Here is a 22,166-nt window from a genome sequence, read left to right on the forward strand (position 1 = left end):
ATTGGACAGATGACTGAACGGATGGTAGTGAGGGACAATCCAAAAAGTTATACTACAGTTGGAAACGGAAACGCTCATTGAGACAGGCTATGATCTTCTTCTTCTTCGTGAGGTTCGAAATACGTTTGTTAATTGAACGTTTAAAAATCCTTTGAACAATATTATAAATCCATTACACTTTGTCAAAATAGTAAAAGGGGAAACGGGAAAAATAACAAATATTTTTAATTACCCTACCAACTAACCTTACACTCATTAAAACCCACCACCTTATTTCACTACTTTAACCGTATCTGATTCTACCCCAGGCCAACGACCTGAGAGGACGGGACACTACCACTCAACACACCCTGTAACTCTTCTGAAGTCAAATCTTGTACACCCAAGTACTTTTCTGCAGCTGCCACCACAACATATATTTTCTGTGACTTACATTCCATCACTGTGGTACAGATGATAACCATTGCTAAGGAGCCAACCTTACTGAAACATACAGTATATCGCTCATTAGACTATCCCTCTGTTCTGGCACAGATCTACTATTCACAGGGATCCTCTCAGAATCCCTTACACTTTATCCACCTTCCTCTACCTTCTTCACTGCCTCATAATAGGACATCTTCTGCACTACTCTGACCCTAGCCACCTCAACCTGCCTCTCTCGCACCGGACACCTCCAATTCTCCGCAACATGGGCACAGTTGACACACATTTTTTCCATCGAAACTACACATTGCTCTGTCCCATGTCCTCCTTCACACTTCCCACATCTTGGATTATCCCTCCTGCACAAAGCTGCAACCTGCCCATAAATGTGACACCTACAGTGGGGCAAAAAAGTATTTAGTCAGCCACCAATTGTGCAAGTTCTCCCACTTAAAAAGATGAGAGAGGCCTGTCATTTTCATCATAGGTACACTTCAACTATGACAGACAAAATGAGAAAAAAAATCCAGAAAATCACATTGTAGGATTTTTAATTAATTTATTTGCAAATTATGATGGAAAATAAGTATTTGGTCAATAACAAAAGTTTATCTCAATACTTTGTTATATACCCTTTGTTGGCAATGACAGAGGTCAAATGTTTTCTTTAAGTCTTCACAAGGTTTTCACACACTGTTGCTGGTATTTTGGCCCATTCCTCCATGCAGATCTCCTCTAGAGCAGTGATGTTTTGGGGCTGTTGCTGGGTAACACAGACTTTCAACTCCCTCCAAGGATTTTCTATGGGGTTGAGATCTGGAGACTGGCTAGGCCACTCCAGGACCTTGAAATGATTCTTACGAAGCCAGTCCTTCGTTGCCCGGGCGGTGTGTTTGGGATCATTGTCATGCTGAAAGACCCAGCCACGTTTCATCTTCAACGATACATGGCCCCATTCATTCCTTTACACGGATCAGTCGTCCTGGTCCCTTTGCAGAAAAACAGCCCCAAAGCATGATGTTTCCACCCCCATGCTTCACAGTAGGTATGGTGTTCTTTGGATGCAACTCAGCATTCTTTGTCCTCCAAACACGACGAGTTGAGTTTTTACCAAAAAGTTATATTTTGGTTTCATCTGACCATATGACATTCTCCCAATCTTCTTCTGGATCATCCAAATGCTCTCTAGCAAACTTCAGACGGGCCTGGACATGTACTGGCTTAAGCAGGGGGACACGTCTGGCACTGCAGGATTTGAGTCCCTGGCGGCGTAGTGTGTTACTGATGGTAGGCTTTGTTACTTTGGTCCCAGCTCTCTGCAGGTCATTCACTAGGTCCCCCCGTGTGGTTCTGGGATTTTTGCTCACCGTTCTTGTGATCATTTTGACCCCACGGGGTGAGATCTTGCGTGGAGCCCCAGATCGAGGAAGATTATCAGTGGTCTTGTATGTCTTCCATTTCCTAATAATTGCTCCCACAGTTGATTTCTTCAAACCAAGCTGCTTACCTATTGCAGATTCAGTCTTCCCAGCCTGGTACAGGTCTACAATTTTGTTTCTGGTGTCCTTTGACAGCTCTTTGGTCTTGGCCATAGTGGAGTTTGGAGTGTGACTGTTTGAGGTTGTGGACAGGTGTCTTTTATACTGATAACAAGTTCAAACAGGTGCCATTAATACAGGTAACGAGTAGAGGACAGAGGAGCCTCTTAAAGAAGTTACAGGTCTGTGAGAGCCAGAAATCTTGCTTGTTTGTAGGTGACCAAATACTTATTTTCCACCATAATTTGCAAATATTCATTAAAAATCCTACAATGTGATTTTCTGGATTTTTCTTTCTAATTTTGTCTGTCACAGTTGAAATGTACCTATGATGAAAATTACAGGCCTCTCTCATCTTTTTAATTGGGAGAACTTGCACAATTGGTGGCTGACTAAATACTTTTTTGCCCCACTGTATAACACCGCAGTGTATTCTATGATATTCATTTGTTTGTAGCTATATGAGAGATGCATAACTAGTGGTCTGTCAAATATAAATAGATTCTTTATGTAAACATTCAGCAACAAATGCATTATATTGAATGTTGTGAGTGTATGCAGTGTTGTACAGGTATTGACAAAAATTATGATGATGATCTTCTTGAAAACAGTGAGTAACCAACAATAGCATGTGTTGGACCCTCGTTACCACTGCAGGCCTTAATGCTCGAATCAGTTTTGTTTTTGAAATCCGTTTTGGAATACTGGCTGTACAAACAGCAAGTTACAAGTGACCAAATGGGATATGTGTATGTTCAGACAGCAGTCATTTGCTGACATGGCTATGGCAGTTGTCATAGTAATGACAGGTGTGTGCGCAGTGGTGTAGGCTGATTGGTGGTGGTGCTCTGGTTCCTATCTCTCAAAAGTTATGTAACAGGGTAAGGTGACAACAATGCCTGCCATGGACGTTTACTAGTTGCTTTAAATGTTCAAAATCATAGTGTAAGAACTCAAAGGATAAGATGATTCAACTTTAAAAACAAGTCCTTTTTGGATAGCCATAGCAGTCAACTAGCTCGCTAGGTAGCACATTCACTAATTTGCTTGTAAACAATTAACATTATCTGTCAGAGTGGCCAGCAAGCAACACGATCTGCCAAATAAGTCAGATTAGACAGTTCAGACTCAAGTCGCATGGCCAGGACTCAGATTTGTATCTGATTTCATACCACCTACGAAGATAATTTGAAATGTGGCTTGAAATATCTGATTCCATGTGCTTTTTGGCAGTTCAGATGGCAGGAAAAATAACAGATTAAAATCGGATATACAAAAAAATTTGATTTGAGTCACTTCAAAATGCCAATGTGAACACAGCTTGTGTGCAGGCCAATGCAACAAGTAGCAATCGAAGAAGACAACACATTGTTTTAATCACTTCATCTTTATTTAGAAAAACAACAATAGTGCCAAAAACATTATACTAAGTTCTTCATTTGGTTATATGTTTAGCACCATTGTCAGGTAACATTTCTTTTTTCCTTCAAGGCAGTCTCAACAGGTATACACATTTACAATTTCAGACAAAATCAGTAGTTAAACAAATAAATGACAGAGAGGAATACTGCCACATACCTTAGAGAAGTGTGGTTGACTTTTTAACTTAATGTGCATATTGGAAATGTTGACTATACACACCTTCAATCTCCCATAACTCCCATTTATGTATTAATGCACAACAGATGAAATGGGCAACTTTACAACCAAATGTCTTCACTATGTTGCATATCCATTTTATTTTATTTTAGGTTCCAAACCATGAAACCATCTCATTTCCAAATATGATATCAATAAATAAAAATGGTAGACACTTCTGCATAATCTGGAACAACGTGAATAAATTGATGATGATAAAAAAGAAATCAATCTGTCGTGGAGGAACTATGGGATAGGGAAAATCATATTGTTAAAGGGGAACAATGTATGGTAATTCATACTGTGAATGTAACAGTGTTACTTATATGCCAAAAGTATAATCTGGCATGAAATAAAGACATTAGAATGTCTTCTGAAAAGTCCACACATGGAAGAATTACCTCTGAAGAATAATTGTGTACTAACATTAGGTATGCATGACAGGTAAAGCTGATGCGTTGATGCTTGCTTATGAAAGCTGCGGTAGACGGCTAGCCCTTTAGTGGCGTCATAATGGCTGTGACTGTTGGAATGCAAAGAACGGATATACTGAGTGCACATAACATAAATCTGATATGCAAATATAAAATACAAACAAATGCTATGTATTCACATAAGGAGAAGAACATGTTGGGCAAATGTAATAATTCCATCCTGAAAATAGTTCTCTTTAATAAAAAAATAACACACGGTTTCCAATGTAATATGCTGCTATCCACAGTAGCGCCATAGCATGTCAGCAACCATGTTTTCTCTATAAACACTGTCAATCACGTGAGGTGGATGACACTGCTACAACTGGGATAGTCAGTATTCTCAATCATTTGCAACATTTTTACCCCCTATTAACCAAAATAAATTTTAATTTGCAAAATTATCTGAATATCAACATACAGACACCTCAAATAATTTATCTGAGGGTTTTGCCAAATTAATTTCTGGGGTAAATTAAATGTATTGCAGAGATTGATTTATGTTTTTTTTCACCCATCTAATACTGCAATACAAAGGCAGAAACATACTATAGCTGTAGCACTCACACATTCATTGGATACTTCTGAGCCGAGTTTTCACCGTTGTCATGTGTCACTATTGAGGTCAACATTTTAAAATGAACAAAACAGCTATGTAGTGAGTTGTGGTATGGATGCCCTTTTTGTTGTTGTTGATCTTTACATTGGGTACAATAAATATCCGGAGAATGAAGAGTGGACATATTGACCGGCATAAAGTCCTGCTGCCTGGTCAGATGGAAGCTGTACATGCACAGTGTCTCCTTGCTGTAAGGGGAGCACAGTACTCCCTGACGCCTGGTCCAGGCTGCCCTTTTTGTACTCATCATATGTGTACATCACAGGCTCATTGTTCTTGACCAGCGCCACCCACACATTCGCTCCTTTGCAGTGGACGTGGTAAGCAAAGTAATAGATTCCCGGTATGGTACAGCTGAAGACGCCGGTTTGGGGATTGTAGTCCTGATGGCCATTGTACAGGAGCTTGTCGAAGACCACAGGGGAGCCTACGGGGGGGAAAGGATTGGTGAGCTGAGCCGTGAATGCTGGCATCTCCAGGCCGTTCCTGTCCCCTCCATTCTTTGGTTTCTTGTAACCGCCTTGTTTAAGCCCGTCCAGACCAGGACCCAGCTCAGGGAGGATTTCACCAAGACCAGGTGGTTGGGTGGGGGGTCCGGGTGGGCCAGGGGGACCAGGTTGTCCTGGTTGTCCAGGCTGACCAGGGGGTCCACCGTTGCCAGGTTTCCCTTGAGGCCCTAAAGGGCCTGGAACACCAGGTTTACCTTCGCCGGGGTAGCCAGGTTTCCCTGGAGGACCAAGCTCGCCTTTTGGCCCGGGAAGACCGGGAGGACCAAGTGGCCCACCTGGACCAAAATTTCCAGGGATTCCCTTGGGTCCCTGGTGACCTTTTTCTCCAGGCATTCCACCTTCTCCCCTTGAACCGGGCATTCCAGGAGCTCCAGGGAGTCCAGGTAACCCTTTGTGGCCGTTATCCCCTTTCGGACCCAGTGGCCCTGGTATACCTCTCGGTCCTGGTTGACCACCCTCTCCAGGATACCCACCCTGTCCAGGAAGCCCTGGAGGCCCTGGCTCACCTTTAGGACCTGGCAGCCCCTTTGGCCCTCCATTGCCACCTTCTCCCTTCGGACCTGGGAAACCAAGACCCCCAGGTGGCCCAATGGTACCGGGCAGGCCCGGTGGCCCGTTGGGTCCAGGAAGGCCTTCCTGCCCTGGGAGACCTCCATGACCTTTGTCACCTTTTGGGCCTGGAGCTCCAGAAAAACCTCCATGTCCTTTGTCTCCTTTTGGTCCAGGATATCCTGGCTTTCCGTAACCAGGTAGGCCTGAGCCCCCTGGCAAACCTGGTGGGCCTGATTCCCCTTTACCGCCTGGGAACCCTGGTTGTCCTGGCAAACCATCATGCCCGGGCTTGCCAATACCTGGTAGCCCAGGTGGTCCTGGTTCTCCCCCTTCACCTGGTGGACCAGCAAGTCCTCCTTCTCCAGGTGGGCCTGGTTTTCCTGCCCCCCCGGGCAATCCTGGTAGTCCATTCAGACCTGGTTTTCCAACCCCTGGCAAACCCCCTTGACCAGGAGGCCCAGGAGGTCCACCAGGTCCTTTCAAACCTGGCAATCCTGGCAAGCCAATCCCTTTGTCTCCCTTGGGCCCAGGAAGACCAGGCAGTCCAGGTATGCCCTTGTGTCCAGGCTCTCCTCGAGGCCCAGGCTGCCCAGGCAGTCCCTGACCCCCTGGCTTCCCGATGCCTGGCAGGCCTGGTGGCCCTGGAAGACCTGGCCCCCCAGGCATCCCCATTGGTCCTACATCCCCACCAGGACCAAGGTCGCCCTTCGGACCAGGCTGGCCACCTCCACCAGGTTTACCGGGCATTCCCGGCATTCCTGGTTTTCCTATCCCAGGATACCCTTGGGGACCAGGAGGGCCTGGTTTTCCATGGGGGCCGGGCATCCCTTGACCTAGCATCCCTGGAGGGCCCTGTGGTCCTGGAGGCCCTTGGGCTCCTGGTGGCCCCTCGGGACCAGGACCCTGTAGTCCCCTATCATCAGGTGGTGGGCCTCCAAGGCCTTTCCCATTACTGGGATATGACTGACCTGTGGATGACATCAATTAGCATTTATCATGAATTACTGACTTGAGTTAGTGACTTGAGTATCTCATTGAGCACATAGGAACATGACCAATTAATATGCATGGACATTTGGGTAAGCCCAATGTACCTTCAACCGTAGATGATGGGCCAAATTATTATCTTTGAAAATAAATGCTAAAAGCTGACTTTAATGTCCTCCTTGGACACAGGGTGCTGATAGTGGATGTTAAAAGCATGTTACATTTCCTAGTTATCTATCAAACATACTTTCTTTCCGCCTTCTCTGATTCCTTGCTTGGTTGTTGAAAATGTCAAAATACACATTTATGTGAAATGTCTTACACTCTTAGAAAAAAGGTTTCCAAAAGGGTTCTTCGGCTGTTCCCATAGGAGAACCCTTTTTTGTTCCAGGGAAAACACTTTTTGGTTCCATGTAGAACTCATACCTGGTTCATACCTGAAACCAAAAAGGTTCTTCAAAGGGTTCTCCTATAGGGACAGCCAAAGAACCCTTTTAGGTTCTAGATCACACTTTTTTTCTCAGTGTGTACAGTATCTGCAATATGCCGTATTTCAAATCAAATCAAAGTGTATTGGTCACCTACAAAGATGTGCAGGTGTTATAGCAGGTGCTGCGAAATGGTTAGGATGCTAGCTCCAACAGTGCAATAGAATGACTCGCAAATACAATACAAATGGTAAAACATCTAAACAAGAAATCAAGAAATAGCAGAATGAGTCCAATTAACAATCCAGTGGTAGGTATATTAGAATGAGCATGTGTCAGAATCCAGAAAATAAATACGTGGTGTGTATAGACAGTATTTAATTTGGAAGGAAAATGGTTTGTATAGTAGTAGCTATATTAGGATGAGCTATGTGGAGAACACAGTACAGACATACACAGTGAGTAAACAACAGTGTATTTTGCCTGCTTAGCATGTGATTAGTCAAGGATGCTTTTATAACCCATGAGCTGGATCTGATTTCCTGTGGATGTTAGGACAGATGAGAAGAATCTTGGAAAAGCAGTTGAGAGGTGTTTTGAATGGAACTAACATGTCAGAGATGGGGTAATGGTTTCATGTCAGCACTGCACCATGAACCTCTGGTTGTACCATACTGTCCATGTTGGCTTTCCATTCAAACCCACATTGGTGGCCATGTCCATGATCTAAATATGGTTCAAATATTAGCCTACACTCTTAGAAAAAAAGGTGAAAAAAGGTTATATCTGGAACCTAAAACAGTTCTCTAGCTGTCCCCACAGGAGAACCCTTTGAATAATCATTTTTAGTTCCAAGTAGAACCCTTTCGGTTCCATGTAGAACCAAAAAGGGTTCTCCTATGGGGACAACCAAATAACATTTTTTTTCTAAGCGTGTACATTTCTGTGATGTAGACAATCTATTAAAATCTCACCTTTTCCCTTGCCCTTATTGGGTGGCATCTGGGGTTGTTCGTGCATCTGTGGAAGCATCTGTGGAAGTTCTTGCCCATACTGTGGCAGCACATATGGAATCTCTTTGCCATATGGCATATGTTGTGGCATTTCCTTCCCGTACTGTTGCTTGGGCAGCCCGTCCCCATTCCCGTTCCCTAGGGGCATGTGAGGTATCTGTTGCATGGGCTGGTGCTGCTGGGGAAGGTGCTGCTGCGGCTGCTTGTGCCCGTAATATGCTGCCCCGCGGGCATGGTGGCGTAGTACTAGACACAGCTGGAGTGCCACCACCAATAGATGAGTAGAGGGGAGGGGCTTGGCCATGTCCTAGGAGAGAGAGAGGGCAGGTCAGCAGAATGAGATTTTCAAGACCATAGAATGAGTTAAACAGATGAGAGTTTCAAGACCATAGAATGAGTTAAACAGATGAGAGTTTCAAGACCATAGAATGAGTTAAACAGATGAGTTTCAAGACCATAGAATGAGTTAAACAGATGAGAGTTTCAAGACCATAGAATGAGTTAAACAGAGGTATTCTGACAGATACATTAGAGAAAATGTATGGCAGTACAATAACCCCTCGCCGAAGTTTCTCGGAATCCTGAGAGCTAAGATAAGTGTGCTATTTAACATTTTGTAGCGAGGACTCAGGATGCGCACTATAAACATATGACTATACACAGCGAGGGACTCCCACATTTTCTGATCATACTGTACTCTGAAACATTTTAAAAGCCATCTTGTTGTGGAACAGATAATAAATAGTTCTGACAAGTTAAATCACATGGATTTGAGTTTAATACTGCCAGGGTGGACAGCCAGGCCACTCCTCAAGGGCAGACATTTTTGGCTCTGAAACCACAGCACTCTTATTCAGAGGTGGGGTTTTGAGTTACTGGGCGGGTAGGAAAAGAGAGCGAGCTCCTTGTTGTTGTGGATATCAGTTCCTGCTCTAATGAAGAGATGTGTTTTGAGTTACTGGGCAGGTAGGAAAAGAGAGTGAGCTCCTTGTTGTTGTGGATATCAGTTCCTGCTCTAATAAAGAGACGTGTTTTGAGTTACTGGGCGGGTAGGAAAAGAGAGCGAGCTCCTTGTTGTTGTGGATATCAGTTCCTGCTCTAATGAAGAGATGTGTTTTGCATCATTGAGAAGCGAATGTGCAACATTTCGAACTGAAAATAATCAGACGCGTTACTTCGAAGCTTCACACAGTACAGTTGTTACTGATCCAGTGGGCCTACCCCAGTGTAACGAGGGAAGAGGTGATTCATCATACAACTCTATTTCTCTATTTTTAAAGTCATATATCTTGATGACTTGATTGTTGACACGCAAAACATTTTGAGATAATATCAACAGACTAATGAAAGAAATACCAAAATAAGAGTTTTAACACTACAGTATGCTTGTTTGGGTTTTAAAGAGAACATTTGGTTCAAACAAGGTGTTAGAGGACATTTGGAGGGACACTGAGCTAGCTGTAAGATTACTGTTGATCAGTGGAGGCTGCTGAGGGGAGGACGACTCCTAATAATGGCTGGAACGGAGCCAATGGAACGGCATCAAACAGATGGAAACCATGTGTTTGTATTTGATACAGTACCATTCCACTGATTCGGCTCCAGGCAGTACCACGAGCCCGTTCTCCACCAACCTCCTGTGCTGTTCATACATTATGATTAGTCTCATTCTAGACACCTAGACAAAACAACTGTGAAAGGTGAGGAGTTAGATGCAACATGGCAGAGTTTAAACATGACAGTCTTCACAGCACATCTATTCCCACTGGGCAAAAACTGGTTGAATCAACGTTGTTTCACAATTTCAACAAAATAAATCTTGTGACGTTGAAGCAACGTGGAAAACTGATTGGATTTGCTCATCAGTGTAAGGGAATTAAATTTTTTCACCCAAATTTGTACCTAAATCCAATGGCATGGTGACATTGTTTGTGGATTTCACTTTGAATTCACGTTAATTGACAACTCAACCAAATGGAAATCAAAACTAGACTTTTGAACAGACGTCTGTGCACAGTGGGTTGTCAGTACATGCTAAGTACATGCAGTACAACACTGAAATGGCATTTAAGTGACCTCCTCAGACCAAAGGAAAAGCAATGACTAAATGGACAATTGGCATGTGTGGTTCTTGTAGACATCAGCATGGACCACAGACTACCATACCACCTGAATCAAGTCATTTATGGTTTGACTTGGCATAAACATCTCTGCTTTCACTAACCATGTAATGCACAGTTTGTCTACGCAGTAACCATTTGTACGTGCTCAACACTGGATAAAATGACCTCACTCTGTCCAAGTCAAGGTTGTGATTCTCCATGCTTTCATAAGAATCAGTCTGGCCAGGCTGTGAACAGGAGAGAACAGCAGTGAGTCCATTTATATCCCACATGCCAGATGTATTATGTCTCAGAAAACAAGCAGGAAGCAAGGGAACAGGATAACATTTGGTTTAATGCTCAGCCAAAATGAATTGCCCTAAAAAAGCTTCAATGCTGACTTCATCAAGTCTTGGTTGTGACAGACTGCTTAGAAACAGGAGGTCGGCACATTGGACCTAGTCAAAGCTACGGAACACTTTGACTTTCAGGGTTTTCCAAATTTCACTAATGTCATCGGTCCTGTTGATCAAAGATCTTTAAAATGTTTACTGGTAGAATTAAGCATAATTTCTCATTCACAACCACTGTAGGAGCATACCAGGAACAACTTGTTGATGGAATTGATGTAGCCCAAGAACCAGTGTGAAATAAGAAAAACACATAAACACCAAATCACTCCACACTGTTCCTTAACACTGCCAACTACCAAGCTATGAAAGCACCATAATATACATCCAGACCTTCGCGTTTTTACCATGATGTCTTGGAAATGAGCACATTACCATGTCATTAGACTGAAGGGCGCTACCCACATAAAAAATACTACAGTTTACTATAGAATACTACACTACTTATTATAGAATTCTGTATAAAACTGTAGTATGCTATAGAGTACTATACTACACAGTGTAGTATTCTTTGATCATGTGTAGTACTTAGTATAGAATTTTGTAGTATACTATAGTAAATAATAGTGTTATCCGCAAATAAATACTATAGTAAATAGTATATAAATGTCAGCAAAAACTCTTAAAAAACTATAGTAGATACCACAGTATTTAATTTGCATATACCCTGCCCATTCCCCACCCCCATATCCCAATTTGTGCCAGCCATTAGTGAGAAACCTACATGCCAAGTATAGACCATAATTATATTGTGCTCCGTATGGCTATTGAAAAGAGCAGAAGCTCTGAACTACCTGTTCAGACCCCAGTCCAACCTTTCTACCTACATGTTATGGAAAATGTGCACTTTTAGTATTTCTCCAGTTGGTTTCCTCAAAGCGAAAACCCCCACTTCTATGTCAAAGATAATGCAACTTAAACACTAGTAAATACTGCAGTATACTTCAGTCCACAGAAACACTACAGTGAATACAACAGTATTCCTACCATGGTATACACTACAGTGGTTTTTCATGTGGGTAGGCTGTTGGAGCCACACAAATTAGAGGGCTGCCGACAGTGTTACACAGTCTACCCGCTTACTGTTAATGCAATGTCAGTGTTGTGTCAACATTGGCTCAGCCAGCAGACATTCCAATTTCAGCTACAAATTCTTTGTGTGTAGTGTAAGTAGTGGATCTGTAGACATGAATATGGTTGATGTTATCACTCTATACACTGCGAAGGCTGCCAGACTGTATTCATGGATAACATTTGTAGGCCTATAGTGTACAGTAACTCACCACATCCATAACCTGTTGCATTGTGGGGGGACGTGTGCTGTAGGCCGGTGACTATTTATTAAATTATTCTATTTCCCTCTGCTTATTTTGCTTTAGTATTTTAATAGCAACATCAGCCATTTTGTTAGAGTTTGGAATTGGTTTTGGAAAGCAGCGCTGGATAGATTCTCCTCGCCAGAATAGCAGTCATTAGGTTGATGAATAACACACGAGAAGTCATGGGAATAATGCCTCTATTATTCCAACCACCAATATTAAAATAATACAATTACAATAAGTCCATGGAGGAAGCATCAAGAGGCTGTGCCACATGTCAGTGTAGAGCAGACCAGAGAGGAAGAATGGCCTGTAATATTCACTCTGTTCATTCTCAGAGCAACAACATGAGTGGAGCTACGCCCATTCCCTTCATTCTATGAACGACCTCCTATTCACTGTAATTACACTGTGCTGTGTAAAGAGAAACACTGATCTGCACAGCAAAAATACACAACGGTGTGGATTACCCTCACAGAAAAAAAACAGGATTTCACATCAAATTCAACAACGTGATCACATGACAAGGTGTGTTTTTGTGATCATGTGAGATTCAGGGTCCCGTTAGGTGTTGTATATGTAACCTCTGTGGTCACTCACCTGCTCACCTCTTAACTTGTTTTGATCTGCACTGTGTCTTTCACTTGTCTTTTCTGTCCGAATAACCTAAACTAAAACACTCTGGTTCTGGGTTGCAGCACGATCTCATAAACACAAGTTGTCTGACATGTCCTTCTCTCTCTTTCTGCTCTTTCTACAAAATGATGATGGAAAGTTCAACTGTGTGTGTGTCTAATATTTTTGGTTGTTGTGTATTTATTCCTTGTGTCACTATTTCAATGTTTTATTGAAATTGTTGTCTTTATCTTTAACTCTGCATTGTTTTAAAAGGACCCGTAAGTAAGCATTTCACTGCTTGTGTGCACCTGTTGTTTACGATGAATGTCACAAATCAAATTGGATTTGATGTAATCTCTTTGACCACAAGAGGGCGCGAAGCCCAATCATTTCACTCTCCACACATCTACAGTAGCGGAGAAGATACCCCTGATACCTATACCTCACCCTTTAACTAACATCCTACTTTCACCACTAGGGGGCAGAAATCAGTACAACACTTGAAAGACGCACTGAAGACATCATGAGAAAATAGCATTTGTACCTTGTGTTATGGCAAGTTGTGATTCTGGACGATTGAGAATTTGTTTTAAAAACAATTTGCGGCCAATTAGCTCACACACACACACACACACACACACACACGCTTCCATAGAAGGCCAAACCCAAACGCCCTCCACACCCTGGATGTGTGTACATTCCTCTTTTCCTTTATTTTCCTTTCCCATCCTTCCCTCCTTCCCTCAATCCCCTCCTTTCCTCCTTCCTCTCTCCGCCGGCCCGTCGCTGAGTAAGGAAGAGAGAGAGTCACGTTTCCCCTCAGAGTGAGTTGTTCCACACAGACAGCACATGCTGCTAAATGGGAGATGATTAGAGACAGGAACCTGGGACGTGACTGTATGTGTGTGTGTTTCTGCGTGTGTGTGTGTGTATGTGCGTGTTTCTGCGTGTGTGTGTGTGGACACAACACCGCACTCCGCTGGGCCGCACTACTCCTTGAAACATGGACCAGGTCTCAGGAGATTTGTACAACGCTGCCAAGTGATCGGTGCAATAATAAACGTAAGGTGTGAATGTATGTAAGCTTCCCTCACGGTCGTCTTTACTGTTCTCTCAGCCGCACTGAGCGCTGAGATCAAAGCATTGACTTATGGAGAGAAGATGTTTATTCTGCCTGCTGAAATAACCTCCCAAGTTGTTCTATTGTGAAAAGATTAGTTACACTTGTGTAAGCGGTGTGAAATGACTGGCTAGTTAGCCGGGCGCTGTGGGGCATTTCAATCAGTGATGTCACTCACTCTGAGACCTTGAAGTAGTTGTTCCCCTTGCTCTGCAAGGACTGCAGCTTTTGTGGAGCGATGGGTAACGATGCCTAGAGGGTGACTGTTGTTGATGTGTGCAGGGTCCATTCAAGCCCAGGTTGGGGGAAGGAGAGGGACGGAAGCAAAACTGTGACACTTCATGCTACAGGTGTGAGGAGAAAAGGCACTAGTACAGAGAACAATCTGTACTCTACATAACACCCTTCAGACATCAAATATGTCTCTGACTGTCTGTCTGACTGTGTCACGCCCTGACCTTAGTATTTTTTGTTTTCTTTATTGTTTTGGTTAGGTCAGGGTGTGACATGGGTGATGTATGTGTTTTTGTACTGTCTATGGGTTTTGTAGGTTTATGGGGTTGTTTACTAGCTAGGTGTTTATGTATGTCTATGGTTGCCTAGAATGGTTCTCAATTAGAGGCAGCTGGCATGGAAGCAGGTGGAGAGAGCACAGGAGGAACGGCGACGGTATATGGATTCAAGCCTAGCACGGAAGCCTGAGAGGCAGCCCCAAGATTTCTTTTGGGGTGGGCACACAAGGAGTTTGGCTAAGTCAGGTAGGAGACCTGAGCCAACTCCCGTGCTTACCGTGGCGGGCGTCTACTGGTCAGGCACCGTGTTATGCGGTGGAGCGCACGGTGTCCCCAGTACGCGTGCTTAGCCCGGTGTGCTACATCCCAGCTCCCCGCATCTGCCGGGCTAGGGTGAGGATCCAGCCAGGACAGATGGTGCCAGCCCTGCTCTCCAAACAGCCAGTGTGTCTCCTCGTGCCAGGGTATCCTGCGCCGGCGTTGTGCACTGTGTCTCCCGTATGTCTGCATAGCCCAGTGCGTCCTGTGCCTGCGCCCCTCACGTGTCCTGGGCTAGAGTCACCATCCAGCCAGGACGGGTTGTGCAGGCCATTAGCTCGAGACCTCCAGTGCGTCTTCACGGTCCGGTCTATCCAGTACCACCAGTGCCAACACCACGCACCAGACCTCCAGTACGCCTCCACAGCCCAGTACATCCTGTTCCTCCTCCCCGCACTCGCCCTGAGGTGCGTGTCTCCAGCCCGGTACCACCAGTGCCGGCACCACACACCAGGCCACCAGTGCGCCTCTAGGGTCCAGTACTCCCTGCTCCTGCTCCTCGCACTCGCCTTGAGGTGCGTGTCCCCAGCCCGGTACCACCAGTGCCGGCACCAGGCCTATAGTGCGCCTCGGCAGTCCAGTACGTCCTGTTCCTCCTTCCCGCACTCGCCCTGAGGTGCGTGTCCTCGGCCCAGTACAACCAGTGCCGGCACCACGCACCAGGCCACCAGTGCGCCTCCAGGGTCCAGTACTCCCTGTTCCTGCTCCTCGCACTCGCCCTGAGGTGCATGTCCCCAGCCCGGTACCACCAGTGCCGGCACCACGCACCAGGCCACCAGTGCGCCTCCAGGGTCCAGTACTCCCTGTTCCTGCTCCTCGCACTCGCCTTGAGGTGCGTGTCCCCAGCCCGGTACCACCAGTGCCGGCACCAGGCCTATAGTGTGCCTCGGCAGTCCAGTACGCCCTGTTTCTCCTCCCCGCACTCGCCCTAAGGTGCTGTGTTCTCGGCCCAGTACCACCAGTGCCGGCACCACGCACCAGGCCTCGCCAGTCCAGAGCGTCCGGCGACAGTACCCAGGCCAGAGCGTCCGGCAACAGTACCCAGGCCAGAGCGTCCGGCGACAGTAACCAGGCCAGAGCATCCGGCTACAGTACCCAGTCCAGAGCGTCCGGCTACAGTACCCAGTCCAGAGCGTCCGGCAACAGTACCCAGTCCAGAACGTCCGGCAACAGTACCCAGTCCAGAGCGTCTGGCAACAGTACCCAGTCCAGAGCGTCTGGCAACAGTACCCAGTCCAGAGCGTCTGGCAACAGTACCCAGTCCAGAGCTTCCGGCAACAGTACCCAGTCCAGAGCGTCCGGCAACAGTCTACAGACCGGAACCTCCTGGCCCGTCGCAGTCTGGAACCTACCACGATGGGTCGCAGTCTGGAACCTACCACGACGGGTCGCAGTCTGGAACCTACCACGACGGGCCGCAGACCGGAACCTCCTACGACTGGTCACAGTCCGGAACCTCCTACGACGGGCCGCAGACTGGAACCTCCCATGACGGGTCGCAGACCGGAACCTACCACGACGGGTCCCAGTCCGGAACCTACCACAACGGGTCGCAGTCTTGAACCTACCAGTCCGGATCCGCCAGAGTCTCCCTCCAGTCCGGATCCGCCAGAGTCTCCCTCCAGTCCGGATCCGCCACTCACTCCAGACTCGACCATCAGTCCAGTGGCGTCCTCTAGTCCTTGGTCGGCGGTGAGGGTTCCCGCTCCAGAGACATTAAGTAAGGGTGAAGTGGAGCGGGGTCCACGTCCTGAGCCAGAACCGCCACCTCGGAGTCATGCCCACCCACACCCTCCCATATAGGTTTAGGTGTGCGGCCGGGAGTCCACATCTTTGGGAGGGGGGTACTGTCACACCCTGACCTTAGTATTTTTTGTTTTCTTTATTGTTTTGGTTAGGTCAGGGTGTGACATGGGTGATGTATGTGTTTTCGTACTGTCTATGGGTTTTGTAGGTTTATGGGGTTGTTTACTAGCTAGGTGTTTATGTATGTCTATGGTTGCCTAGAATGGTTCTCAATTAGAGGCAGCTGGCATGGAAGCAGGTGGAGAGAGCACAGGAGGAACGGCGACGGTATATGGATTCAAGCCTAGCACGGAAGCCTGAGAGGCAGCCCCAAGATTTTTTTTGGGGTGGGCACACAAGGAGTTTGGCTAAGTCAGGTAGGAGACCTGAGCCAACTCCCCCGTGCTTACCGTGGCGGGCGTCGTACTGGTCAGGCACCGTGTTATGCGGTGGAGCGCACGGTGCCCCCAGTACGCGTGCTTAGCCCGGTGTGCTACATCCCAGCTCCCCGCATCTGCCGGGCTAGGGTGAGGATCCAGCCAGGACAGATGGTGCCAGCCCTGCTCTCCAAACAGCCAGTGTGTCTCCTCGTGCCAGGGTATCCTGCGCCGGCGTTGTGCACTGTGTCTCCCGTATGTCTGCATAGCCCAGTGCGTCCTGTGCCTGCGCCCCTCACGTGTCCTGGGCTAGAGTCACCATCCAGCCAGGACGGGTTGTGCAGGCCATTAGCTCGAGACCTCCAGTGCGTCTTCACGGTCCGGTCTATCCAGTACCACCAGTGCCAACACCACGCACCAGACCTCCAGTACGCCTCCACAGCCCAGTACATCCTGTTCCTCCTCCCCGCACTCGCCCTGAGGTGCGTGTCTCCAGCCCGGTACCACCAGTGCCGGCACCACACACCAGGCCACCAGTGCGCCTCTAGGGTCCAGTACTCCCTGCTCCTGCTCCTCGCACTCGCCTTGAGGTGCGTGTCCCCAGCCCGGTACTACCAGTGCCGGCACCAGGCCTATAGTGCGCCTCGGCAGTCCAGTACGTCCTGTTCCTCCTCCCGCACTCGCCCTGAGGTGCGTGTCCTCGGCCCGGTACCACCAGTGCCGGCACCAGGCCTATAGTGCGCCTCGGCAGTCCAGTACGTCCTGTTCCTCCTCCCGCACTCGCCCTGAGGTGCTGTGTTCTCGGCCCAGTACCACCAGTGCCGGCACCACGCACCAGGCCTCGCCAGTCCAGAGCGTCCGGCGACAGTACCCAGGCCAGAGCGTCCGGCAACAGTACCCAGGCCAGAGCATCCGGCGACAGTACCCAGGCCAGAGCGTCCGGCTACAGTACCCAGTCCAGAGCGTCCGGCTACAGTACCCAGTCCAGAGCGTCCGGCAACAGTACCCAGTCCAGAACGTCCGGCAACAGTACCCAGTCCAGAGCGTCTGGCAACAGTACCCAGTCCAGAGCGTCTGGCAACAGTACCCAGTCCAGAGCGTCTGGCAACAGTACCCAGTCCAGAGCTTCCGGCAACAGTACCCAGTCCAGAGCGTCCGGCAACAGTCTACAGACCGGAACCTCCTGGCCCGTCGCAGTCTGGAACCTACCACGATGGGTCGCAGTCTGGAACCTACCACGACGGGTCGCAGTCTGGAACCTACCACGACGGGCCGCAGACCGGAACCTCCTACGACTGGTCACAGTCCGGAACCTCCTACGACGGGCCGCAGACCGGAACCTCCTACGACGGGTCCCAGTCCGGAACCTACCACGACGGGTCCCAGTCCGGAACCTACCACGACGGGTCGCAGACCGGAACCTCCTACGACGGGTCGCAGACCGGAACCTCCCACGACGGGTCCCAGTCCGGAACCTACCACGACGGGTCGCAGACCGGAACCTCCCACGACAGGTCCCAGTCCGGAACCTACCACGACGGGTCGCAGACCGGAACCTCCCACGACGGGTCGCAGACCGGAACCTACCACGACGGGTACCAGTCCGGAACCTACCACGACGGGTCGAAGTCTGGAACCTACCAGTCCGGATACGCCAGAGTCTCCCTCCAGTCCGGATCCGCCAGAGTCTCCCTCCAGTCCGGATCCGCCAGAGTCTCCCTCCAGTCCGGATCCGCCACTCACTCCAGACTCGACCATCAGTCCAGTGGCGTCCTCTAGTCCTTGGTCGGCGGTGAGGGTTCCCGCTCCAGAGACATTAAGTAAGGGTGAAGTGGAGCGGGGTCCACGTCCTGAGCCAGAACCGCCACCTCGGAGTCATGCCCACCCACACCCTCCCATATAGGTTTAGGTGTGCGGCCGGGAGTCCACATCTTTGGGAGGGGGGTACTGTCACACCCTGACCTTAGTATTTTTTGTTTTCTTTATTGTTTTGGTTAGGTCAGGGTGTGACATGGGTGATGTATGTGTTTTTGTACTGTCTATGGGTTTTGTAGGTTTATGGGGTTGTTTACTAGCTAGGTGTTTATGTATGTCTATGGTTGCCTAGATTGGTTCTCAATTAGAGGCAGCTGTTTATCATTGTCTCTAATTGGGAACCATATTTAGGCAGCCATCTTCTTTGGGTATTTCGTGGGTTATTTTCTATGTCTAGTTGCCTGTGTCTGCACTAGTATTATTATAGCGTCACGTTCGTTTTTCTATAGTTTGTTAAGTGTTCTTCGTCTTTATTAAAAGTATGTATTCATCTTACGCTGCGCCTTGGTCTCCTCCATACGACGAATGTGACAGACTGTCTGTCTCTGACTGTCTCTGACTGTCAGTCTCTTTTTTTATTGAACAATTACGCACATCCATTTCCTTCCTCCATGACCTGCTAACCTCTTGACCTGACAAACAGAAAAATCCTGCTCCTCTTACCCTTAGTGTCTCCTCTCCTCAAACCCAAGGGCCTGTCGCGACGACGACCTAACTTCTCTGTCCTTTGGCCCACAGGTCTCTGTACTTTCCCTCTGTTTTTGTTGGAGTTGGGGGCTTCCTGAGGCATGAGACTGCTTGTGACTCTGGCCACAGGTCTCTGTACTTTCCCTCTGTTTTTGGTGGTGTTGGAGTTGGGGGCTTCCTGAGGCATGAGACTGCTTGTGACTCTGGCCGCAGGTCTCTGTACTTTCCCTCTGTTTTTGGTGTTGGAGTTGGGGGCTTCCCAAGGCATGAGACTGCTTGTGACTCTGGCCCGCAGGTCTCTGTACTTTCCCTGTTTTTGGTGGTGTTGGAGTTGGGGGCTTCCCGAGGCATGAGACTGCTTGTGACTCTGGCCACAGGTACGATACGTTGCGGTGCAGTGCAGTCTAGGGCCCTGCAACAGAACGATGATGAATGAGATATCCTGGAGTACCATGACTTTTCTCAGACAGCTGCGGTTTTAACACTGAGCTGCCATCTCCATCTCACTGCCCTGCCCAACTTGGCCGTCATACAGCACTGGACAGTAGTAGAGGTGTTATCACTCTGGACAGTAGTAGAGGTGTTATCAATATGAACAGTAGTAGAGGTGTTATCACTCTGGACAGTAGTAGAGTTGTTATCACTCTGGACAGTAGTAGAGGTGTTATCAATATGAACAGTAGTAGAGTTGTTATCACTCTGGACAGTAGTAGAGGTGTTATCAATATGAACAGTAGTAGAGGTGTTATCACTCTGGACAGTAGTAGAGTTGTTATCACTCTGGACAGTAGTAGAGGTGTTATCAATATGAACAGTAGTAGAGTTGTTATCACTCTGGACAGTAGTAGAGTTGTTATCACTCTGGACAGTAGTGGAGGTGTTATCACTATGAACAGTAGTGGAGGTGTTATCACTATGAACAGTAGTAGAGGTGTTATCACTATGGACAGTAGTAGAGTTGTTATCACTCTGGACAGTAGTAGAGGTGTTATCACTATGAACAGTAGTAGAGTTGTTATCACTCTGGACAGTAGTAGAGGTGTTATCACTCTGGACAGTAGTAGAGGTGTTATCACTATGAACAGTAGTAGAGGTGTTATCACTCTGGACAGTAGTAGAGGTGTTATCACTATGAACAGTAGTAGAGGTGTTATCACTATGAACAGTAGTAGAGGTGTTATCACTATGAACAGTAGTAGAGGTGTTATCACTATGAACAGTAGTAGAGGTGTTATCACTATGAACAGTAGTAGAGTTGTTATCACTCTGGACAGTAGTAGAGGTGTTATCACTATGAACAGTAGTAGAGGTGTTATCACTCTGGACAGTAGTAGAGGTGTTATCACTCTGGACAGTAGTGGAGGTGTTATCACTATTTACGGCATTAGAGGTGTTATCACTATTTACGGTATTAGAGGTGTTATCACTATTTACGGTATTAGAGTATACAAAATGCTTCAGTCTGGTTTTAGACCCCATCATAGCACTGAGACTGCACTTGTGAAGGTGGTAAATTACCTTTTAATGGCATCAGACCGAGGCTCTGCATCTGTCCTCGTGCTCCTAGACCTTAGTGCTGCTTTTGATACCATTGATCACCACATTCTTTTGGAGAGATTGGAAACCCAAATTGGTCTACACGGACAAGTTCTGGCCTGGTTTAGATCTTATCTGTCGGAAAGATATCAGTTTGTCTCTGTGAATGGTTTGTCCTCTGACAAATCAACTGTAAATTTCGAGATGCTTGTTCTAGGTCCCAAGAAACAAAGAGATCTTCTGTTGAATCTGACAATTAATCTTGATGGTTGTACAGTCGTCTCATATAAAACTGTGAAGGACCTCGGCGTTACTCTGGACCCTGATCTCTCTTTTGACGAACATATCAAGGACAGCTTTTTTCCATCTACGTAACATTGCAAAAATCTGAAACTTTCTGTCCAAAGATTATGCAGAAAAATTCATCCATGGTTTTGTTACCTCTAGGTTAGACTGTACCTTTAAAAAAGCTGGACTATGAGGGGACACACACACACACACATTGTTTTTTAGTTGTGGTGTTTGTAAATTGTTGTGTTTAAAAGTTGTGACTGTCCTTGTCTTTCAGTGTTCTGTTACTTATCATGTTTTGTGACTGTCCTTGTCTTTCAGTGTTCTGTTACTTGTCATGTTTTGTGTGTTTTGTAGACCCCAGGAAGAGTAGCTGATGCTTCTGCAAAAACTAAGAGGGAACCAAATAAACAAATACAAAGATGAACCCAATATTTTATATACAGCAGGATTTTAAAGAGTATGATCTGTTTCGTGTTTTCATTTTTGCAAAAGAAAAAATACTGGTATCGTCTCGGCCCTAATATATAGTATAATTTATATCTGTGTCCATATTGTCTACAAGTTTCTAGTATATAGACTTTGTGGTTCAAGAGAAAATCAACAAAATAATGAAAAAAGCATGAAAAAAGCTAATCAACATTATTTTCAGCTAACTCTGCAACTCTCCAACTTTTGTAATATTTCATAACTGCCACCAGTCTGGCACCAACACATTTACAACAAAGACATATTGACTTAGAAAACTAAATACAAGTGTGTAAAAAAATACAGATAAATGATATTTCATGCTGAAACCCTCATATTAAACACCAATGGTATTCACTGAGCGGATGGTTTGTATTTAGAATAATGTTTTACAGCTTTGTCATTCTATTTTTTTAATAGTCAAAGTTTAGACAGACCTACTTATTCCAGGGTTTTTCTTTATTTGGACTATTTTCAACATTGTAGAATAATAGTGAAGACATCAAAACTATAAAATAACACATATGGAATCATGTAGTAACCAAAAAAGTGTTAAACAAATCAAAATATATTGTATATTTGAGATTCTTCAAAGTAGCCACGCTTTGCCTTGATGACAGCTTTG

At 46.4% G+C, this 22,166-nt stretch overlaps 1 protein-coding gene across 1 annotated transcript in view; it reads right to left on the reverse strand.

Moving 5' to 3' along the window:
* Positions 1–3,332: 3,332 nt before the first annotated feature.
* Positions 3,333–22,166, reverse strand: part of LOC139372445 (collagen alpha-1(VIII) chain-like) — a 30,243-nt gene continuing 11,409 nt past the window's right edge. The window contains exons 2-3 of the mRNA XM_071112160.1: positions 8,145–8,490; positions 3,333–6,723 (exon numbers count right to left, since the gene is read on the reverse strand). Coding sequence (XP_070968261.1) covers positions 4,775–6,723; positions 8,145–8,487 — 2,292 coding nt within the window. The 5' untranslated portion in view covers positions 8,488–8,490 and the 3' untranslated portion in view covers positions 3,333–4,774. The remainder of the gene's footprint in view (positions 6,724–8,144; positions 8,491–22,166) is intronic.

Source organism: Oncorhynchus clarkii, chromosome 18 (assembly GCF_045791955.1).
Source record: "Oncorhynchus clarkii lewisi isolate Uvic-CL-2024 chromosome 18, UVic_Ocla_1.0, whole genome shotgun sequence".
NCBI lineage: Eukaryota > Metazoa > Chordata > Actinopteri > Salmoniformes > Salmonidae > Oncorhynchus > Oncorhynchus clarkii.